The sequence below is a fragment of the Bubalus bubalis genome, chromosome 16 (assembly GCF_019923935.1).
Source record: "Bubalus bubalis isolate 160015118507 breed Murrah chromosome 16, NDDB_SH_1, whole genome shotgun sequence".
In the NCBI taxonomy this organism is placed as follows: domain Eukaryota; kingdom Metazoa; phylum Chordata; class Mammalia; order Artiodactyla; family Bovidae; genus Bubalus; species Bubalus bubalis.
In genome coordinates this window covers 63,257,152-63,275,501 of record NC_059172.1, presented here as the reverse complement: position 1 = coordinate 63,275,501, position 18,350 = coordinate 63,257,152, and the positions used below count along the sequence as shown (strand labels likewise).

Below are 18,350 nucleotides of genomic sequence, written 5' to 3'. Positions count from 1 at the left end.
ACAAACAAGAGGCGGCAGGTATGGAAGAGGTTGGAGGGATCTCACCCCAGGAAGACCCTGCAGGATCGTGCTTGGTTTCATGCTTACTAAGCACTATTGGGGTTGGAAGAAAACTGTTAAGTCACATGCTCAGTCACTAAGTCATATCCGACTCTTTGTGACCCTATGAACTGTAGTCTACCAGGCTCCTCTGTCCTTGGGATTTCCCAGGCAAGAATACTGGAGTGGGTTGCCACTTACTTCTGCAGGGTATCTTCCCAACCCAGAGATCAAACCCGCATCTGTCGTCTCCTGCATTGGCAGATGGATTCTTTACCATTGAACCACCTCTGCCCTCAATTAGCTTAAAGTCTATGTGGAGAGCCAAGCAATACATGTGTCCTTAAGAGATCCCTTGATTCACTACCTAAACTTACTCCCATGCCAGTTTTCCTACTCCAATTAAAGATACTTCTCCTAGTTGCTTGGATCAAAAAACTAGGGATTCTGTTTGATTCCTTTATTTCTCTAACTCCAAAATATTTGTATGTGCATATATATTTATCAGTAAGTCCTTTGAATTATTTCCCAGTCCAACTGCTTTTTACCACCCAGGTCCACGTCACCATCATATTTTGTTTGCATTATAATACACTAATTTGTTTCTTTCAGTTCTTGCCTTTCCACATGCTCTTGTCCAAATACAAGAATAAATGACATTTGAAATCAATCATACTTCAGTTACAAAAAATAAAAACAGAAATTTTAAAAAAAGAATAAGACAGACAGTTATTTCCTTCACAGAGTTTACACTATAATTCTAATCAGCAGATCCTAGGTATTAATAGGAACATACATTAATTCACATTAGGGCACCCCATTCTGCAGAGTCCTGGGCTGGGTCAATCTCCAAATGTTCTTTAGAGATACAACAGAAAGCCCCAAAATCGAGGGGAGCAAAGTTTAGAGTTAATCACAGTTGAGAGATTATTGTTGAAATCCAAGGAAAGAAAAGTAAAGTAACAGAAAGTGGCAGAAAGAACATGGGCTTTAGAGTCAGACAGACCCAAATGTGAACTCTAAATCTGACACCTGTTCAGTTCCATGACTTTAACAGCAGTCAACCAGAGAATAAACATGATGATACCAAAAATAATATGAAGCACTTGCAACTTAACCAAGCTAATAAATGGTCTAACTTTAAAACAAAGATCATGGCATCCGGTCACATCACTTCATGGGAAATAGATGGGGAAACAGTGGAAACAGTGTCAGACTTTATTTTGGGGGCTCCAAAATCACTGCAGATGGTGACTGCAGACATGAAATTAAGAGACGCTTACTCCTTGGAAGGAAAGTTATGACCAACCTAGATCGCATATTCAAAAGCAGAGACATTACTTTGCCAACAAAGGTCTGCCTTGGCTAGGCTATGGCTTTTCCTGTGGTCATGTATGGATGTGAGAGTTGGACTGTGAAGAAGGCTGAGCACTGAAGAATTGATGCTTTTGAATTGTGGTGTTGGAGAAGACTCTTGAGAGTCCCTTGGACTGCAAGGAGATCCAACCAGTCCATTCTGAAGGAGATCAGCCCTGGGATTTCTTTGGAAGGAATGATGCTGAAGCTGAAACTCCAGTACTTTGGCCACCTCATGCGAAGAGTTGACTCATTGGCAAAGACTCTGATGCTGGGAGGGATTGGGGGCAGGAGGAGAAGGGGACGACAGAGGATGAGATGGCTGGATGGCATCACTGACTCGATGGACCTGAGTCTGAGTGAACTCTGGGAGTTGGTGATGGACAAGGAGGCCTGGCGTGCTGCGATTCATGGGGTCGCGAAGAGTCAGACACAACTGAGAGACAAGACTGAACTGAACTGAACTGAACTTTAAAAACCACTCTCAATTGATTTAGAGAGATGATATGGTAGAGTTAAGGAAGAGGAACTGACATTGCATAAAATATATTTATATTTGAGGAGACACTCAAGTTTTACTGCCTCTTCAGAATGATAGCATCTAGTGTTTAAGACGCTGTTTTTTTGTTTGTTTCCCTGTCATTACTCATGATCAAAATATTGCACACCTCCGAAGGTCATCAATCACATCAATCACACAAACAGTCTCAGTGACTGAGCCACAGGTATCTTTCGAGCCAAACAACCAATATTTAAATTTTTAAAATTTTATTTGGCTGCATCAGGTCTTAGTTGCAGCACTCAGGACCTTCACTGTGTCACGCAGGATCTTTCCTTGTAGTGCTCAGACTCTCTAGTTGTGGCACACAGGCTCTGGAGTGAGAGCTCAGTAGCTGCAGCGTGAGGGCTTAGTTGCTCTGAGTTATGTGGGATCTTAGTTCTCGGACCAGGGATCAAACCCTTGTCCTCTGCACTGTGAGGTGGATTCTTAACCACTGGACCGCCAGGGAAGCCCCTCAATTAACCAATCTTTTACAAAGTAGAAGATTTTTACAAGACAAACAAAAAGTCCAGAAAGTACAACAGTTTACAAACTGGACTTTTTCCACCCACACCCACAAGGATCACTATGGAGAGATGAGTTTACTAAACTACCGAGGTGTCACATGGAGTCGTTGTTGAATCTCTTTCCTAAGCTGGGACTGCATTGATGCTACCTGTTGCTGGGTCAGGGCCTTGTCACAGGTCTGGTAGGTCAGTCTATAGCAGAGGCTGACCTGTTCGGTCTTTGGATGCTGAAAACGACTAAGGAATTGTATGGATATAACGGTGTCCTGGGACACTGCTCGGGCCAGAGTGTGAAACTCGACTTCATCAAATCTTTTCTTTTCATCTAACCAAAAACTAATATCATGCACATAGAATGGAGGATATAGGGAATAGCTTTTAAAGGGTTCTATTTTTCCAGGGGCAAAATTCTTCAGGAAACGATTATCAGAGGTCCACAGCATCCTCCAATCAGAGATACCCCAGACAAGCATGGCTAAGAGGTCCAAGTTCATACACACACACACAAAACACTGGTCTTTGTGTACCACGCTTGTAGCAGATGTGGTAACAGACCCAATAATCAGGTCCTTAATACAATCTGGGCCAAAATTTTGAGACTTCACAGTAATCATATATCTTTCCCCAGTTGGTTGAAAGACAAATTCCACTGAACTGCTCCGCTCAGAGCCCTCCAGCCATGTCTGGGTCAGAAGGTTGTCTAGAATGCCCTTCAGATGATCCAGTAGTGACTGAAGACAGCTGTCCTTCAGATTTTTATTAAATCCAAGGATATACAAAGTCTCGTGAAATGCTGGCATTGTGAAAGGTGAGATGCAGCACCTCTGAAAGACAGGTCCACTGAGGATGTGCAGAGAACCAGGGAGAAAGTCTGGTGCTTGGATTACAGCCTGGATGTGAACCAGAAGAGAAGGTCTAAGGCAGACCTTGGCCTGGCCATACGTTCCTTCATGGGCTTCTTCCCTACTGTCTCTTCTAGCGCTCTTGGGAAGGCTGAGTGCTGAAAATGACACTAGAAAGTCCTCCGCGTCTTGTGTCATCCCACTAGTCAGGGACTCAAAATTTGAGTTATCTTCGTGGAGACTAACCCAAAAGGCAGTTGATAGGATGTCAGGGTTGTGGGATGTGAGAACACTGGCGTCTCCTTGTGGCAGCAAAGGGGAAGAACACTTCAGCCTTTTTAGAGGGAAAGCTTTCCCCAGTTCAGCAATGAGTTTCTCATTTATGGTCTTGATAGGATGACATGAAGCTGCTTCTAGGAAGCCCCTGTTTAAACACACACAAAAATAACTTTTAAAATTATAAATAATGATAATGTAGCTAGAATCAAAAAGAATAGCTTAATAAAAAGAATCATCAAGTTGATCCAGAAAGGAAACAAATCATCTACTATAAAGAGAGTGGCATGTGTTTCAGAATTCTGACAGCTTGTAATATACCAGGAAATATGATAATTTAAAAAAAAAATTTACTGGAGTATAGTTGATTTAAAATATTGCTTTTAGTTTCACATGTACAAATCAGTTATACATATACATAGCCTGTGCTGTGCTCAGTTGTGTCTTGACTCTTTGCAGCCCCATGGACTGTAGCCCACCAGGCTCCTCTACCCACGGGATTTTCCAGGCAAGAGTACCGGAATGAATTGCCATTTCCTACTCCAGGGGATCTTCCCAACCCAGGGATCGAAATCATGATTCTTGCATCTCCTGCATTAGCAGATGGATTCTTTACCACTAACACCATCTGGGAAGTCCCATATATCCACTCTTTTTTAGATTCTTTTTCTACATAGGCCATTACAGAGTACTGAATAGAGTTCCTTGTGCTATAAAATAGGCCCTTATTAGTTATCTATTTGATATATAGAAATATGTGTAAGTCAGTCCCAATCTCCAAGTTTATACCCCCCTGACCCTTTGTAACCATCGGAGACGGCAATGGCACCCCACTCCAGTACTCTTGCCTGGAAAATCCCATGGACGGAGGAGCCTGGTAGGCTGCAGTCCATGGGGTCGCTAAGAGTCAGACACGACTGAGCGACTTCCCTTTCACTTTTCACTTTCATGCATTGGAGAAGGAAATGGCAACCCACTCCAGTGTTCTTGCCTGGAGAATCCCAGGGACGGGGGAGCCTGGTGGGCTGCCGTCTGTGGGGTCGCACAGGGTTGGACACGACTGAAGTGACTTAGCAGCAGACCCATTGTAACCATAAGTTTGTCTTCTACATCTGTAACTATTTCTGTTTTGTACCCCCTTTTTTTTAGATTTCACATATAAGTGATATCATAAGATATTTGCAGATAATATGAAAATTTTTAATTATAAAGAGACTGTGTGGGCCAGACTTATAAGTATTCACAGCACAACATCATTAACAATTAATGTAGCATCCATTCAATGTATGACTGCCTGATTATTAAGTCAATCAGGATACAACTAGAGACAGAAGAAGTTTCTGGTAAAATCAGGTTACCTGTTCAGTTTTCCTACAAGTACTTCTGGTTCCAGAAAAGAAAACCACTGGTCACCCAATTTGATCCTGGAGATTCTTGGTTGCAAACTTTCAAAAGGTAAGCTCCGGGTGAAGATATGGTTCAAGGCACCTTCTATATGAAAGGACTTATCTTGACTCCTGGCAAAATAGCAGATATTAAGTCTGTCACTATTAAAGAAAGCAATTATTCCTAAAGGCTGAATCAAGAAATTAGCAAGAAAAAGTGTCAATGGGATTTTTTATCATTAGTGAGAGAGATGGAAAAAGCTTAGATCTGTTATTACCTACCTATATCCAGTGCACTTGTAGCCTGGCACAGCCTCACAGTTGAAGGGATGTACATCGCTTAAAATGAATCCCCCCAGAGCGGCCATAGCAACCACTTGCCAACTGTTGTGCCATTCTCTCATTGGCTTATCAGCAGGAGTCCCACCTTGTCCTCTACACAATGCCACGTGGACTTCTCCGTCTTCTGCAAGAACATCTGCACAGCTAACGGGGATAAGGAAACACCAATCATTTACCAGAAACAAGTAGGAATTAGCTGTATATACATGGTTCATCTGTGAGTTAATTAAAACCCAATCATATCTATTTGCAAAGATCTATCAAGACTTCAAACATGCAAAAAAAGGAGCTGGAAGTAAGAATTTAAATTCAACGCTCAACTCGTAACTAATATTAGTGGCTGACCAGAAAGTTATCCAGCTTCACATTTCTATTGTTCACGTATATTTCATTGAAAAGTCAATGTCTATAAAATTCCTATATGTGATTCAGTGATCAGGCTGTTCTTTCCCATTTAGAAAGCTGTTCTTTTCACTCCCCTCCTGCTTGTTAAAATTTTACTTGTACTTCAAATACTAACTTAAAATATTGCCTCTGTGCAAAGTTTCATAACTATGTTTCATGTTTTGGTATAATAGTATAAAGCACTGTTTTAAGTTCACAATAATTTTATGAGGTAGTTATGTTAATATCTTCAGTTTATGGATGAGGAAGCAAAAGCAAATAAGGATCAAGTAAACAATCACAAAAACAACAAAGCTATTAAGTGGTGGGTGGGGATTTGAATGCAGATAGTTTGGCTTCTAAATTAGTTTATACTGGCTACTATCATTTTGCATTATCAAAAATAAGTGATCCTCTCTTTTCTGGCCCAACAGTACATGTTTGCACTTGTACTTAGCATTTAGGGTTAAATGTCTGCCTCTCCAACTAGACTGTGGGTTCCTTCGGAGCAACACGTTCTCTTGTATGTCCTATTTCCCAAACTAACATGTCTGAGTGCAGGAACTATGCAATGTACATCTTAAACATTTCACTTGTGAGTGCTCAGCTCTCCTCACCTCCGGAAAAACTTGGCAAGCAGTTCCCTGTTCTTAGCTACCCCAGCTTTGCGCCCACAGTGCGGAAAGTTAAAATAAATTCGATCAAATTCTCTGTCTTGCGGTTCAAAGGCATCTGCCAGGTGGGTGCAGTCCACACCGAAGCGTACCTCGTTACCTGGCATGAAATACAGACAGGAGGATGTGATAAAGCCATGGAACAAGAGAAAAACCCTCCCTAACACGAGGTGCAAAACAGCCCAAGTCCAGGCACAAAGCAGGCTGTCTGTAAATGTCCATGGGAAGATGAAGTGCGTGTGTGCTAAGTCGCTTTGGTCCAGTCAGACTCTTTGAGACCCTATGGACTGGAGCCGGCCAGGGTCCTCTGTCCATGTGATTCTCCAGGCAAGGATACTGTGAGTGGGGTGCCATGCCCTTCTCCAGGGTATTTTCCCCACTCAGGGATCGAACACGCATCTCTTAAGACTCACATTGGCAGGCGGGTTCTTTACCACTAGAGCCACCTGGGAAGCCCCGGGGAAGACCAAGAGCAACGGCCAAGCTCCCTGAATCCCCACTATTCCCACCCTTTCCACTTAGTTGGGGGCGCCACAGCTGGGCGGGGCTTCGTGGAGGGCTGGGCTTCGCTACCTCGCTCGCGCAGGCGCTGTAGGTTCTCTCGGACCACCAGATCCCGGGCCAGGTCCGCTGAGCGCTGGGGACAGGTGGCGGTTAGACTCGTGTTTGGATCCAGGGTCTCACTCAGAGCGACGGCAAAAGAGAAATTCCCCTCTCCAACCAACAGGAGGCGCCGCGGGGCCATGGCCCCCACGTGCTCCCGTCTCAAGTTCTCCGAGGCGCTCTTTTTTTACGTCACTTCCTTCGCGAGTCTCTTGTGGCCCCACCTCTTCACGCGTAGCTGGTTGATGACGTTTCACAGCGTCTGGTTGTCTTGACAAACTGGGGCCGAGACGTCCCTAGTAGGAAAATAGCCATGAGAGCAAGAACGAGACACCGGCCACCCAATCCCCTCACTCCTTCACCCCATCAGAAGTGTTAAATTCTTTTGGGCCCAAGGGCGGCCCTGAGCGACTTCGTCACACCTGCCTGAGGTCTTGAGCAGTCACTAGCTTCGGGGGGTTGGGGGCGGGGGCGGGGGCGGGGGTGGGGCAGACAGGTCGAAGGTGAAGTGAGTTCTAAGTGAACGAAGCAGGTCCGGGCTGAGGCCAGGGAGAGATGGTGCTGCGTTCTGCATCCTGACTCAGAGGATTTTTAACAGCCTTCATCTCATCCGAAATGACTGCAACCGATTATCATTGTTATTCGGAGTTTTTCCAGGTGCTTCTTTCCCCTACCTTTTATGCATTCAAGAAGTGTTGAGTGTTATGCCCCAGGCCTATGGAGGCTGTTCGATATATGGAGGAACAGGATGTGGCCTATGACTTCTCTGAGCTTGTAGTGTGGTGGAGGATGCACGGCAAAAGAGACAATTCTGGTTTAGTGAGATGCAGTACTCTTGCCTGGAAAATCCCATGGACGGAGCCTTGATGTCGGAGTCGGACACGACTGAGCGACTTCACTTTCACTTTTCACTTTCATGCATTGGAGAAGGAAATGGCAACCCACTCCGGTGTTCTTGTCTGGAGAATCCCAGGGACAGGGGAGCCTGGTAGGCTGCCGTCTCTGGGGTCGCACAGAGTCGGACACTACTGAAGTGACTTAGCAGCAGCAGCAGTACTATGAATGGAGTAATTCAGGTCGCTGAGGAGCACACTGAAGGGGACCAAGTTTGGGGATGAAGTGGAAAGATTTTGTGGATGAAGTGCACCTGAGTTGAAAGCTAAAGGGACTGGGGGGGACTACACCTTTCCTGAGTCAGGAGGACTGAAAAGGCAGAAGTAACAATAAATGCAAAAGCATGATGGAAAAACACAGTAGCTGAGTTTGACTGAAATGTAGTTTGAGGGAGAGTGGATAACAAATGAGACTGAAAAGCAGGGACCAGTTCATATAGGCATTTTTTATAGCCTTAACCTTACTCTGAAAACAGTGGCCAGCCACTGAAAGATTTTTAAGTAGGAAGATGACACAATTAGATTTTCATTTTCAAAAATTCTGCTTTCCTATGAAGAAGGGATAGAAGAAGAACAAGGTTGGTGGCAAGGAGTTCAGATAGAAGGTTATTGCAGTAATGGAGACTAGGGCTGAAATTGATCTGAATTGAAACTTGGTAGTGGAGATGGACTTCCCTGGTGGCTCAGAAGGTAAAGCATCTGTCTACAATGTGGGAGACCTGGGTTTGATCCCTGGGTCGGGAAGATCCCTTGGAGAAGGAAATGGCAATCCACTCCAGTACTATTGCCTGGAAAATCCCATGGACAGAGGAGCCTGGTAGGCTACAGTCCATGGGGTCACAAAGAGTCAAGACACTACTGAGTGACTTCACTTTCACTTTCAGTGGAGATGGAGGGTAGTGCACTGATTAAAAAATCAACAAGACCTAGTGATTGAATAGATGTAAGGGAATTGAAAGAGAAACCAAGAGTCAAAGATAAGCCCCAGTTTTCAGGTTTGAACAACTAAGTGGGTGGGGATGTCTATCCTTAACAGCCCCAGGGACAGTGTCATCTGAGTACATGGCCTGAGGACTTTGTGGGACCAACTGCTCTTAGTTGTCATGCTGTTTGTTGACATAAGTGCATGCATCTATCTTCACAAAGGCCCATGATGTGCGGGCAGTTACCTTTAAACTTACAGTGTTGGCTTTGTCTCTAGCTGTGGAAAGGTGGGTGGGTGATGACTACCAAATCATGGCCACCTGGTGATCTGGGCGATCTAAATTCTTTCTTTGCCTGGAGAACTGGGAAGGCCAGGTTTAGTGTCATCTCTTGTTTTAAAGAATATGGAACGTCAGAGTAAGGTTTGCTGTTACTCTGCTATAAAATCTTCAGACACAAGCTCCTCAACTTCAAAGTATTCATCTTCACAGAAGGTATTGTCTTGCTCCTAAGCCAAGGGACCAGACTGAACTTTTAACCAAAATTAGAAATGGTTAGGCTTTTGATTCCTTACCAAAAAAATTGAAATTCAGACATTGGTCATCTGCTGTGTGCAAATTACTATTGATTGGGAGGGTATACAGAGGGAGAGGGTGCAGTAATGAAAAAGTGACAGATCTTGTCCTCAAGGGATGCATATTTCAGTGTAAAAGATTCCATACTTCCTTGAAGAACTCTAACATGTGGTATAAAGTTGCTGCTGCTGCTGCTAAGTCGCTTCAGTCGTGTCCGACTCTGTGCGACCCCAGAGATGGCAGCCCACTAGGTTCCCCCGTCCCCGGGATTCTCCAGGCAAGAATACTGGAGTGGGTTGCCATTCCCTTCTCCAATGCATGAAAGTGAAAAGTCAAAGTGAAGTCGCTCAGTCGTGTCCAACTCTTAGCGACCTCATAGACTGCAGCCTACCAGGCTCCTCTGTCCATGGGATTTTCCAGGCAAGAGTACTGGAGTGGAGTGCCAGTGCCTTCTCCAGGTATAAAGTTATGGATATATAAAAGTGTGAAGATAAAGTTCTGTGTGAGACAATTGAGAGAAGTTAACTTGAGGTAAGGCATCATGAAAAGGGAACGCTGTATCCTAAGATGTGGCGTTTGAGCTGGGCCCAAAGGAAGGAAGCCACCATTTGTTGATCATTGATCTATCGTATTATCTAGTTATCCAGCTCTCACTTCTCTGTCTTCTCTTTGAAGATAGCAGTAATTAGTCCTTAAATTCTTACACCTCAAAATCACCAGAATTATTTTCTAGTTCTCCAATAGTATTAGGGTACTGAAGTTCTCTTGCCTTTTGGCGGGGTGGGGGGGGTTGCATTTAATCTATTTAGTCATCTACTACTGCTGATTGAGAGGGTAGGTCAAAGGATTTATGAACTTGGAAGGAAACAGGATGACAATTATTAAACTGAGAGGAAAGCCTAGATCTTTAGAAGGTGTACTTATGCTTGGCCAAGGACGAGAAAGGGATGTGTTTTCTCCTCTTTGGTTTGTGCAACAAACTTTTCTATTGCCACCTTTTCCCAGAGACAGGTCCTCGCCTGTTTCCTTACAAACCCACACTATGGCAGCCTCATTAATGCAGATGGCCATGCTGAAGTGTGGACGGATTGGAATGATATGTCCAAGTTTTTCCAGTATGGATGGAGATGCAACACTAATGAAGATGCCTATTCAAACCGTACCCTGATGGGCAACTGGAACCAGGAAAGATATGACCTAAAGAATATCGTGCAGCCAAAACCCTTGCCTTCCCAGGTAACTGAACTTTCTCTTCTTTGTTTTCTTCTGTTAGCAAAAGAAACACCAATGGCCATTTGAGAAACAGGAATCGGATAACTTCCAATGCTGAGATCTTTCAGGCTTCTGTTCAGTGAATGGTTGGAAGAGGGCAGCAGTCCTCAGGTGGAACACTTATCCCACTTTACAATCAAGCTGAATATTATGTTATTGTAAGGCTTCCCAGGTGGCTCGGTGGTAAAGAATCCGCCTGCCAGGTAGGAGACACGGGTTCAGTCCCTGTGTCTGGAAGATCCCCTGGAGAAGGAAATGGCAACCCACTCCAGTATTCTTGCCTGGGAAATCCCATGGACAGGGGAGCCTGGCGGGCTATAGTCCATCAGGTTACAAAGAGATGGACACGACTTAGCTACTAAACAACCACAAGGTAATAAAAGGATGAGTATCATGCTTTTTCTCTTGCTTTTCTTTGGATTTCATTAGTCTACAGAAATATTTATCTAATGTCTTCTGATTCAGGTTAGTTTCTCCTCTGGTCCCTGCCAGCTAGATTTGTCATTTATCTTCATCTTGCCCTGAAATCTCCTAAACAAACACACACAGGATATAAAAATTTGTAGGATATAGGTTAATGCCATGTATAGATCTCTAGTCAAGCTAAAATAGTACAGAGCCTGCTGGAATTTATGCCATTGTGTCCTTTATTTCCCAGCTTTGGCTATAGACTCCTGTATTTTTAAACTACTACCTTTTCTTTCCAGTTTGGACACTACTTTGAAACAACATATGATACAAGCTACAACAACAGAAGGCCACTTTCAACCCATAGTAGGTGACCTATTCTTTTTAATTCTTATTGCCTCAGGAGGAACACAAAGAAAACTTAGATGAGTGAATGATTTATCTCTTTTCTCAGCTCTGACAGGTTTCACTGTATATTCGCTCAGAAATAACAAAGAGACTACTTACTAAGACTCCTCTTTTCTCCTCCTCAGGGTTTAAGCGAGAGCCTCACTGGTTCCCAGGACATCAACCTGAGCTGGTTCCTCCTCCATACAAATGCACAGAAAAGTCAACTTACATGACTAGTTATTCAAAGCCTCAAACTGATCATCACTCTGTGTGTGTGTGTAATCCTAGTAACTGCCAGTTTCAGAGTCCATGATTCTAAGAAAGAATAAGTTTCGTTTTTCCAGCGTAGAATGTAGGAGGGAGCCCATTTTAAGCACAACTAAGAATTTAGCTGACTGTAGCACAGTTTTACTGTCTGAATAAATAAAGCCCAACAAATTTTCTCTACCCCCACTCTTTTAAACCAAGATTTAAATGTCAAATTTAAGTTAAGTATATTTACTCTTACTCTACATTACGAGTGTTGTAGGACAGCATTGAAAAGAGTTATTTCTTTCAAATCTACAACCACTCTGCTCTTCCCTGCCTTGTGTGAGGGGCAGAGCTGCAAAATCCATCCTGACTTAGGCTACATTTGGCTAGATGCTTTCTGGATGTGAGCCTGGTAGTCATGGTCAGATAAGTTATATTTACTGTCTTCTAATGCATATCCCCTCTTAAGGACTAGAAGAAGAAATATAACTATTTTTATTAATATGGAAAATTTGAAACATAAAAAACTAGACAGAATAGTATAATGAACTAGCATGTACCATTACCCAGCTTCAACAATCAATGACTAATCTTATCTATCCCTATTTACTTTCTCTATTTTTAAATTTTTCTCTGAAATTATATAATTTAATCTAAATATTTCAGTTTATATCTCAAAAAGATAAAAGACTGTCAAATTTTGACTCCCTGACAAAGATCGCCAAAGAAAACTGCTGATCAGACAAAGCTGAGTTGTTTATTAAACCTGTGACAAGGAAGAACCTCATCTTGACACAATCTTGGTAATGATTCAGAAAGGTGATGTTAGGGTAGGATACTTTTAGGAATTTGGGATGACTCAGCTGGTTTAAGATGGGTCTTTCGTTGTGAGGAACTGGCTACAATTGAGAAAAAGATTGTGAATAGTTTAGGGTTGGTGAACACTCAGAGGCAATGGTCTTAACATCAGTACTTTCCTTTTTTTTTTTTTTTTTTAAATCTATTTAAGATGACAATGTAATATATGGGAACTGTCTCCCATATATTACCTCCCAAATCTTCATTATTTTTTGAAACAGGTATGAATATGGAATTTATGTTATACATGATGTTGGGTAGTGACTAAGTTTTGTTTATTTCTGTATGGCTATCCAGTTGTCCCAATATTAGTTATGAAAAAGACCATCCTTTCTTCACTGCTCTTCAGAGCCATTTTTAATATAAATCACCTATCTGTGTATACTTGGGTATGTTTCTGGGCTCTCTATTATATTCCATTAGCCTAACCGTTGTTTTTTATTTAATCCCATCTTAGCTATAATGCCTTAATTACCTCACTATCTTAATTATGATAATTGTATAAGTCTTAACATCCAGTAGATCAAATCATTTTACTTTGTGTTTCTGCAAGAGCGTCTTAGCGATTTTTGACGCTTTGCATTTCCATGTAAATTTTAGAATCAATTTGCCAAGTTCCACAAAAAAGATAGGATGTTGATGGAAATTGCATTGTATTGTTTGATCAGCTATAGAATTTGAATTATTATCTCTTGCTAATATTAATAATTCATTGGTGTACATTTTCCAGTATGAATATTTTATAGACACATGTTTTAAGTTTATATGTTATGTGTCTGTCCTACTCCCTAGGTATCCAGTGCATTTTTTATTGTGATAAAATATAACATAAAATGTACCATTTTAACTTTTTTTAAGTGTACAATTCAGTGGCATTAAATACATGCACAGCGTTGTACAACCATCACCACCATTTCCAGAACTTTTTCATCATTACAAATTGAAACGCTATACCAATTAAGCAACAATTCCTCGTTCCCCTCTCCTGTCCCTGGTAACCTCTATTCTATTTTCTGTCTCTATGAATTTGCCTGTTCTAGGTACCTCATATGAGTGGAATCATGCAATATTTTTCTTTTTGTCTCTGGTTTATTTCACTTGGTTTGTTTTCAGGTTTCATCCATGTTACAGCATGTGTCCTTTCTAAGACTTCCGTTGGATTATGCCACATTTTACTTCTCTGTTCTCTTGTTAGTAGACACTTGGGTTGTTTTCGTCTTTTGGATAATGCTGGATCTTTTTTGTGGATGCTCCTGCTGTGAACACTGCTGTGCTGTGTGCGCGCTTAGTCGCTTCGTATTGTCTGACTCTTTGCGACTCCATGGACTGCAGCCTGCCAGGCTCGTCTGCCCATGGTGGTTCTCCAGACAAGAATACTGGAGTGGGTTGCCATGCCCTCCTCCAGGAGATCTTCTCAACCCAGGGATCGAACCCAGGTGTGTCCCGCATTGCAGGCAGATTGGATTCTTTACCAGAAGAATCCCTGAGCCACCAGGAGAGCTATGAACATTGGTGCACAGATACTTGTTTGAATCCCTGCTTTTGATTATTTTGGGCATATACCCATAAGTGGAATTGCCGGATCATGTGATAATTCTACAGTTTGGAAATGCCAGTTTCCCATAGTGGCTGCACTTTTTTACATTCCCACCCGTAATGAACACACAAGGGTTCCAATTTCCCCACACCGTTACCAACACATGTTTTCTGTTGTTTTGTTTGTTTGTTTTCATTTTATAATAGCCATCCTAGTGAGTGTAAAATGGTCTCTCATGGTTTTGATTTGTGTTTTCCTAAGGGCTAGTGGTCTTGAGGATCTTTTCATGTGCTTTTCAGTTATTTGTATATTGTCTGTGGAGAAATGTTTATTCAAGTCCTTTGTTCAATTTTTAAATAATTTCATTTATTTATTTTGGGGCTGTGCTGGGTCTTGGGTCTTTGTTGCTGCACAGGCTTTTCTCTAGTTGCAACGAGCGGGGGCTACTCTTTTTTTGGGGGAGGGGCTACTCTTTAGTAGCAGTGCGCAGTCTTCTCATTGCAGCGGCTTCTCTTTTTGCTGAGCACAGGCTCCACGACACAGGGGCTTCAGCAGTCGCAGTGCAAGGGCTCAGTAGCGCGATTCCCAGGCTCTAGAGTACTGGTTCAATATTTGTGGTGCGCAGGCTTAGCTGTTCCACAGCATGTAGGGGTCTTCCCAGACAAGAGATTGAACCTGTATCTCCTGCATTGGCAGGCAGATTCTTTACCACTGCTTTGCTCATTTTTGAACTGGGTTGTTTGCTTTTTTGTTGTTGAATTGTAGATGTTCTTTATATATATATATATCTTTATATATTTTGGATATTAATCTCTAATCAACTACTATATGATTTGTAAATATCACTCTGTGGGTTCTTTCATTCCCTTGTTAGTGATATACAAAAGTTTTCAATTTTGATGAAGTTGAGTTTATCTGTTTTTTTTTTTTTAATTGCCTAAACTTTTGGTGTCATATCCAATAAATCATTGCTAAAGTCAATGTCATGAAACTTTGTCTGTGTTTTCTTCTAAGCTCTTATGATTAGGTGTTTGATTCTCTTTGAGTTAATTTTTGTGTATTATGTAAGGTAAGGGTCTAATTTCATTCTTTTGCAGGTGGATATATAGTTTTCCCAGCACCATGTGTTGAAAAGACTGTCCTTTTCCTGTTAAATGGTCTTGATGTGTTTGTCAGTGATCATTTGACTATATATGTGAGGGATTATTTCTGGGCTCTCTATTCTTTTCCTTGGTCTGTGTCTGCCTTTATGCTAATACCACATTTTTTTTAATTATTGTAGTTTTGTAATAAGCTTTGAAATCAGAAAGTGTGAATCTTCCAAGTTTGTTCCTCTTTTTCAAGATGATTTTGTCTATTTCAGGGTCCTTTGAGATCTCATGTGAATTTTAGGGTGGAATTTTCTACCTTTGCAAAAAATATATTGGAATTTTGATAAGAATTGCTTTGACTCTGTAGGTCACTTCAGCTAGTATTAATTTCTTAACAGTATAAGCCTTCTAATCCATGAACACAGATGACTTTCCATTTCTGCCTTCTTTACTTTAGCAATATCTTTTACTTTTTAATGTACAAGTTTTTTGCCTCCTTAGTTGAAGCTATTCTATGTATTTTATTCCTTTTGATGCTACTGTACATGAAATTGTTTTCTTAATTTCCTTTTTTATTATTCATTGTTAGTGTATAGAAATGCAACTGATTTGTATGTGTTGGTTGTATATCCTGCAATATTGCTAAACTTGTTTATTAGTTCTAATGATTTTTTTGGTGAAATCTTTAGGGTTTTATGCATGTATGATCTTGTCTTTTGTAAAAAGAGACAGTTCTGCTTTTTTCTTTCCAATTTAGATGCTTTTCTTTTTATTGTCTAATTGCTCTGGCTAGAGCTTGCAAAAATATATTGAATAGAATTGGTGAAAGTAGATATCCCTGTCTTGATCCTAGTCTTAAAAGAAAGACTTTAAATCTTCACTATTGAGTATGATGTTGGTTATGGGTTTTTCATATCAGGTTGAGGTAATTTCCTGAAACCTGTGGCTGAATTCATAATCTTCAGTCTCAAGCTTTTCCTTCTTATATATTTCATATCTTGGGTGAATTCCATAGTTTTATTTCATGTGTCTTAACTACTCTTTCTTATTTTTAGTATTATATTAATATATTACATAATTAGTTCACACAGTAGTTAAAAACAGAAAGCAAGGAATTATTTTATATCCCTCTTTCTCATCCTTCCCATTCAAAGAGACACCAAGCCCTGTAAATTCTGTCCACACATTATGTCTTGATTATGTCCCTCTTGTTTAACTTTTATTTTATGTTGGACTATAGCCAACTAACAATGTTGTGATAGTTTCAGGTGGACAGCAAAGCGACTCAGCCATACCATTCTTCCTCAAGCTCCCCTCCCATCCAGGAGGGGAGCTGCCACATAACGTTGAGCAGAGTGCCCTGTGCTATCATGTCCCTCTTTTTTACATCTCTGTCACCTTTACCATATTCCAGTGTCCCATCATTTCTTACTCTTGCCCTTTTGGTTGATGTCTCTATTTTCTATTTCAGTCCCTATTTTTCAATTACTATACCACTCCCAGATTGAGCCTAAAAATGCAGGGTTGATCATGCTACTCACTTGGTTAAAATCTTTCACCAGCTTTTATAGCCTTTAAAATAAATTTCAAACTCCTTAGCTGTGTTTTCTCTACTGTCTGACTCTTTCTTCTTCATCTGCCACGTTCCCTCTCCAGTGCTCCTGCTTAGGCACTTCATGCTGTTCTTCCTTCTAGATGCATTTTCTTCCCTCTTAATCTTGCTAAGCCCTATAAACCTATAAAGAAATCAGTGAGACACCCACTGAGATGGCTATAACCAAAAAGATAGATAACAATAATTATTGGTGTGGATATTGAGAAATGGCTATAACCAAACAGATAGATAACGATAATTGTTGGTGTGGATATTGAGAAATGGCTATAACCAAACAGATAGATAACGATAATTGTTGGTGTGGATATTGAGAAATCAGAACCCACATACACTGCTGGTGGGAATTTTAAGTGGGCAGCTGCCTTGGAATGTAGTGTCAAAAGGCTAGATGGAAAGTTATATATAATCCAGCAATTCCACTCCTAGATAGATACTCAAGAAAAATGAAGACATATGTCCACACAAAAACTAGTACATGACTGTTCATAACAGCATTATTCATTACAGAAAAAAAGTGGAAGTAACTCAAATGTCTATGAACTGATGAATAGGTAAATAAAATGCAGTAGATCCATGTAAAGAAATATTGTTTATCAATAAAAAAGAGTGAAGTGTTGATACATGCAACCATCTGGAGGGAATTTCAGAACATCTGCTAAGTGAAAGAAGCTAGTCACAAAGTGCTAGATATTGTATTATTCCACTACATTAATTGTCCAAATATATAGAGACAGAAAGTAGATTAAAGGTTGCTTAGGGCTTGAGAGATGGGCATTGGAGGGTGATAAGTCACCATCTTGGCTAATGAAATATCCTAAAATTGATTGTGGTGATGGATATACAACTATGAATACAAATAAATCATTAAATTATGCACTTGCAATGGGTGAATAGTATAGTAAGTGACTAGTATCTCAATAAAGCTGTTATATAATTTTGGTCAGGGATAATTGTCTCCAAGATTCCTTTTTTAAAATTTTTATTTATTTATTTTCAATTGGAGGATAATTGCTTTACAATATATTAGTTTCTACTATACAGCAACATGAATCAGTCGTGGGTATATGTCCCCTTGCTCTTGAACCTCCCTCTCTCCTCCCACCCCATCCCACCCCTCTAGGTTGTCACAGAGCTCCCTGCATCATACAGCAAATTCCCACTAGCTATCTGTTTGACATATGGTAATGTATATGTTTCTGTGTTACTCTTTGAATTTGTCCCTCCCTCTCCTTCCCCAACTGTGCCCACAAGTCTGTTCTAGATGTCTGCGTCCCCGTTGTTGCAGGATTCCTTCTGTGTCCAAGGTAGGTAATCAATCCTCTTAAGGGTCCCCAGAGCAGACATTTTGAGTGGACATCATAGAATCTTAAAAGTTGTGTCTTTTTGTGTGCCCCCTCTTCCACTCTTGTATTAGGGCAAAAAATATGTGTTATTTTTGTAGCTAGAACATAGTATGCATTCAAATAGTTGTTGAATGGTGATTGTAAATCTTCAGATCAAAGATCAAATCCAGGGTAATATTCAAATAAAACGTGAAGTTTCAAATAGAAAAGGATTTTTCTAAGA

At 41.0% G+C, this 18,350-nt stretch overlaps 2 protein-coding genes across 3 annotated transcripts; one reads left to right on the top strand and one right to left on the bottom strand.

Annotated features, from left to right (window-relative positions):
- Positions 1-2,146: 2,146 nt before the first annotated feature.
- Positions 2,147-7,174, bottom strand: FDXACB1 (ferredoxin-fold anticodon binding domain containing 1). Its single transcript, XM_006065263.4, has 5 exons — positions 6,940-7,174; positions 6,310-6,466; positions 5,249-5,452; positions 4,940-5,098; positions 2,147-3,729 (listed from the first exon to the last, which is right to left on the bottom strand). Exons 1-5 carry the CDS (start codon positions 7,109-7,111, stop codon positions 2,547-2,549), a joined length of 1,875 nt encoding a protein of 624 aa, XP_006065325.2. The 5' UTR covers positions 7,112-7,174; the 3' UTR covers positions 2,147-2,546.
- Positions 7,175-7,438: 264 nt separating this feature from the next.
- On the top strand, positions 7,439-13,393 carry C16H11orf1 (chromosome 16 C11orf1 homolog). Of its 2 annotated transcripts, none has more exons than XM_044929758.2 (4): positions 7,439-7,626; positions 10,373-10,597; positions 11,341-11,407; positions 11,575-13,393. In XM_044929758.2, the coding sequence occupies exons 1-4, from the start codon at positions 7,585-7,587 to the stop codon at positions 11,742-11,744; spliced, it is 504 nt and encodes a 167-aa protein (XP_044785693.1). In that variant the 5' UTR covers positions 7,439-7,584; the 3' UTR covers positions 11,745-13,393. The 2 variants fall into 2 exon arrangements, with proteins under 2 accessions (XP_044785693.1, XP_006065323.2); XM_006065261.4 differs by having other exon boundaries at positions 7,440-7,626; positions 10,367-10,597.
- The last annotated feature ends 4,957 nt before the right edge of the window (positions 13,394-18,350 follow it).

Bases quoted from the DNA above. Each gene is read 5' to 3' on its own strand.
- C16H11orf1 (XM_006065261.4), top strand. From the start codon at position 7,585: ATGACTGCAACCGATTATCATTGTTATTCGGAGTTTTTCCAG. The intron at 7,627-10,366 runs GTGCTTCTTTCC...ACCTTTTCCCAG, and splicing joins GTTATTCGGAGTTTTTCCAG to AGACAGGTCCTCGCCTGTTT. The intron at 10,598-11,340 runs GTAACTGAACTT...TTTTCTTTCCAG, and splicing joins CAAAACCCTTGCCTTCCCAG to TTTGGACACTACTTTGAAAC.
- FDXACB1 (XM_006065263.4), bottom strand. From the start codon at position 7,111: ATGGCCCCGCGGCGCCTCCTGTTGGTTGGAGAGGGGAATTTCTCTTTT. The intron at 6,467-6,939 runs GTAGCGAAGCCC...ATTTCATGCCAG, and splicing joins ACAGCGCCTGCGCGAGCGAG to GTAACGAGGTACGCTTCGGT. The intron at 5,099-5,248 runs GTAGGTAATAAC...CTATTTTGCCAG, and splicing joins TACAAGTGCACTGGATATAG to GAGTCAAGATAAGTCCTTTC.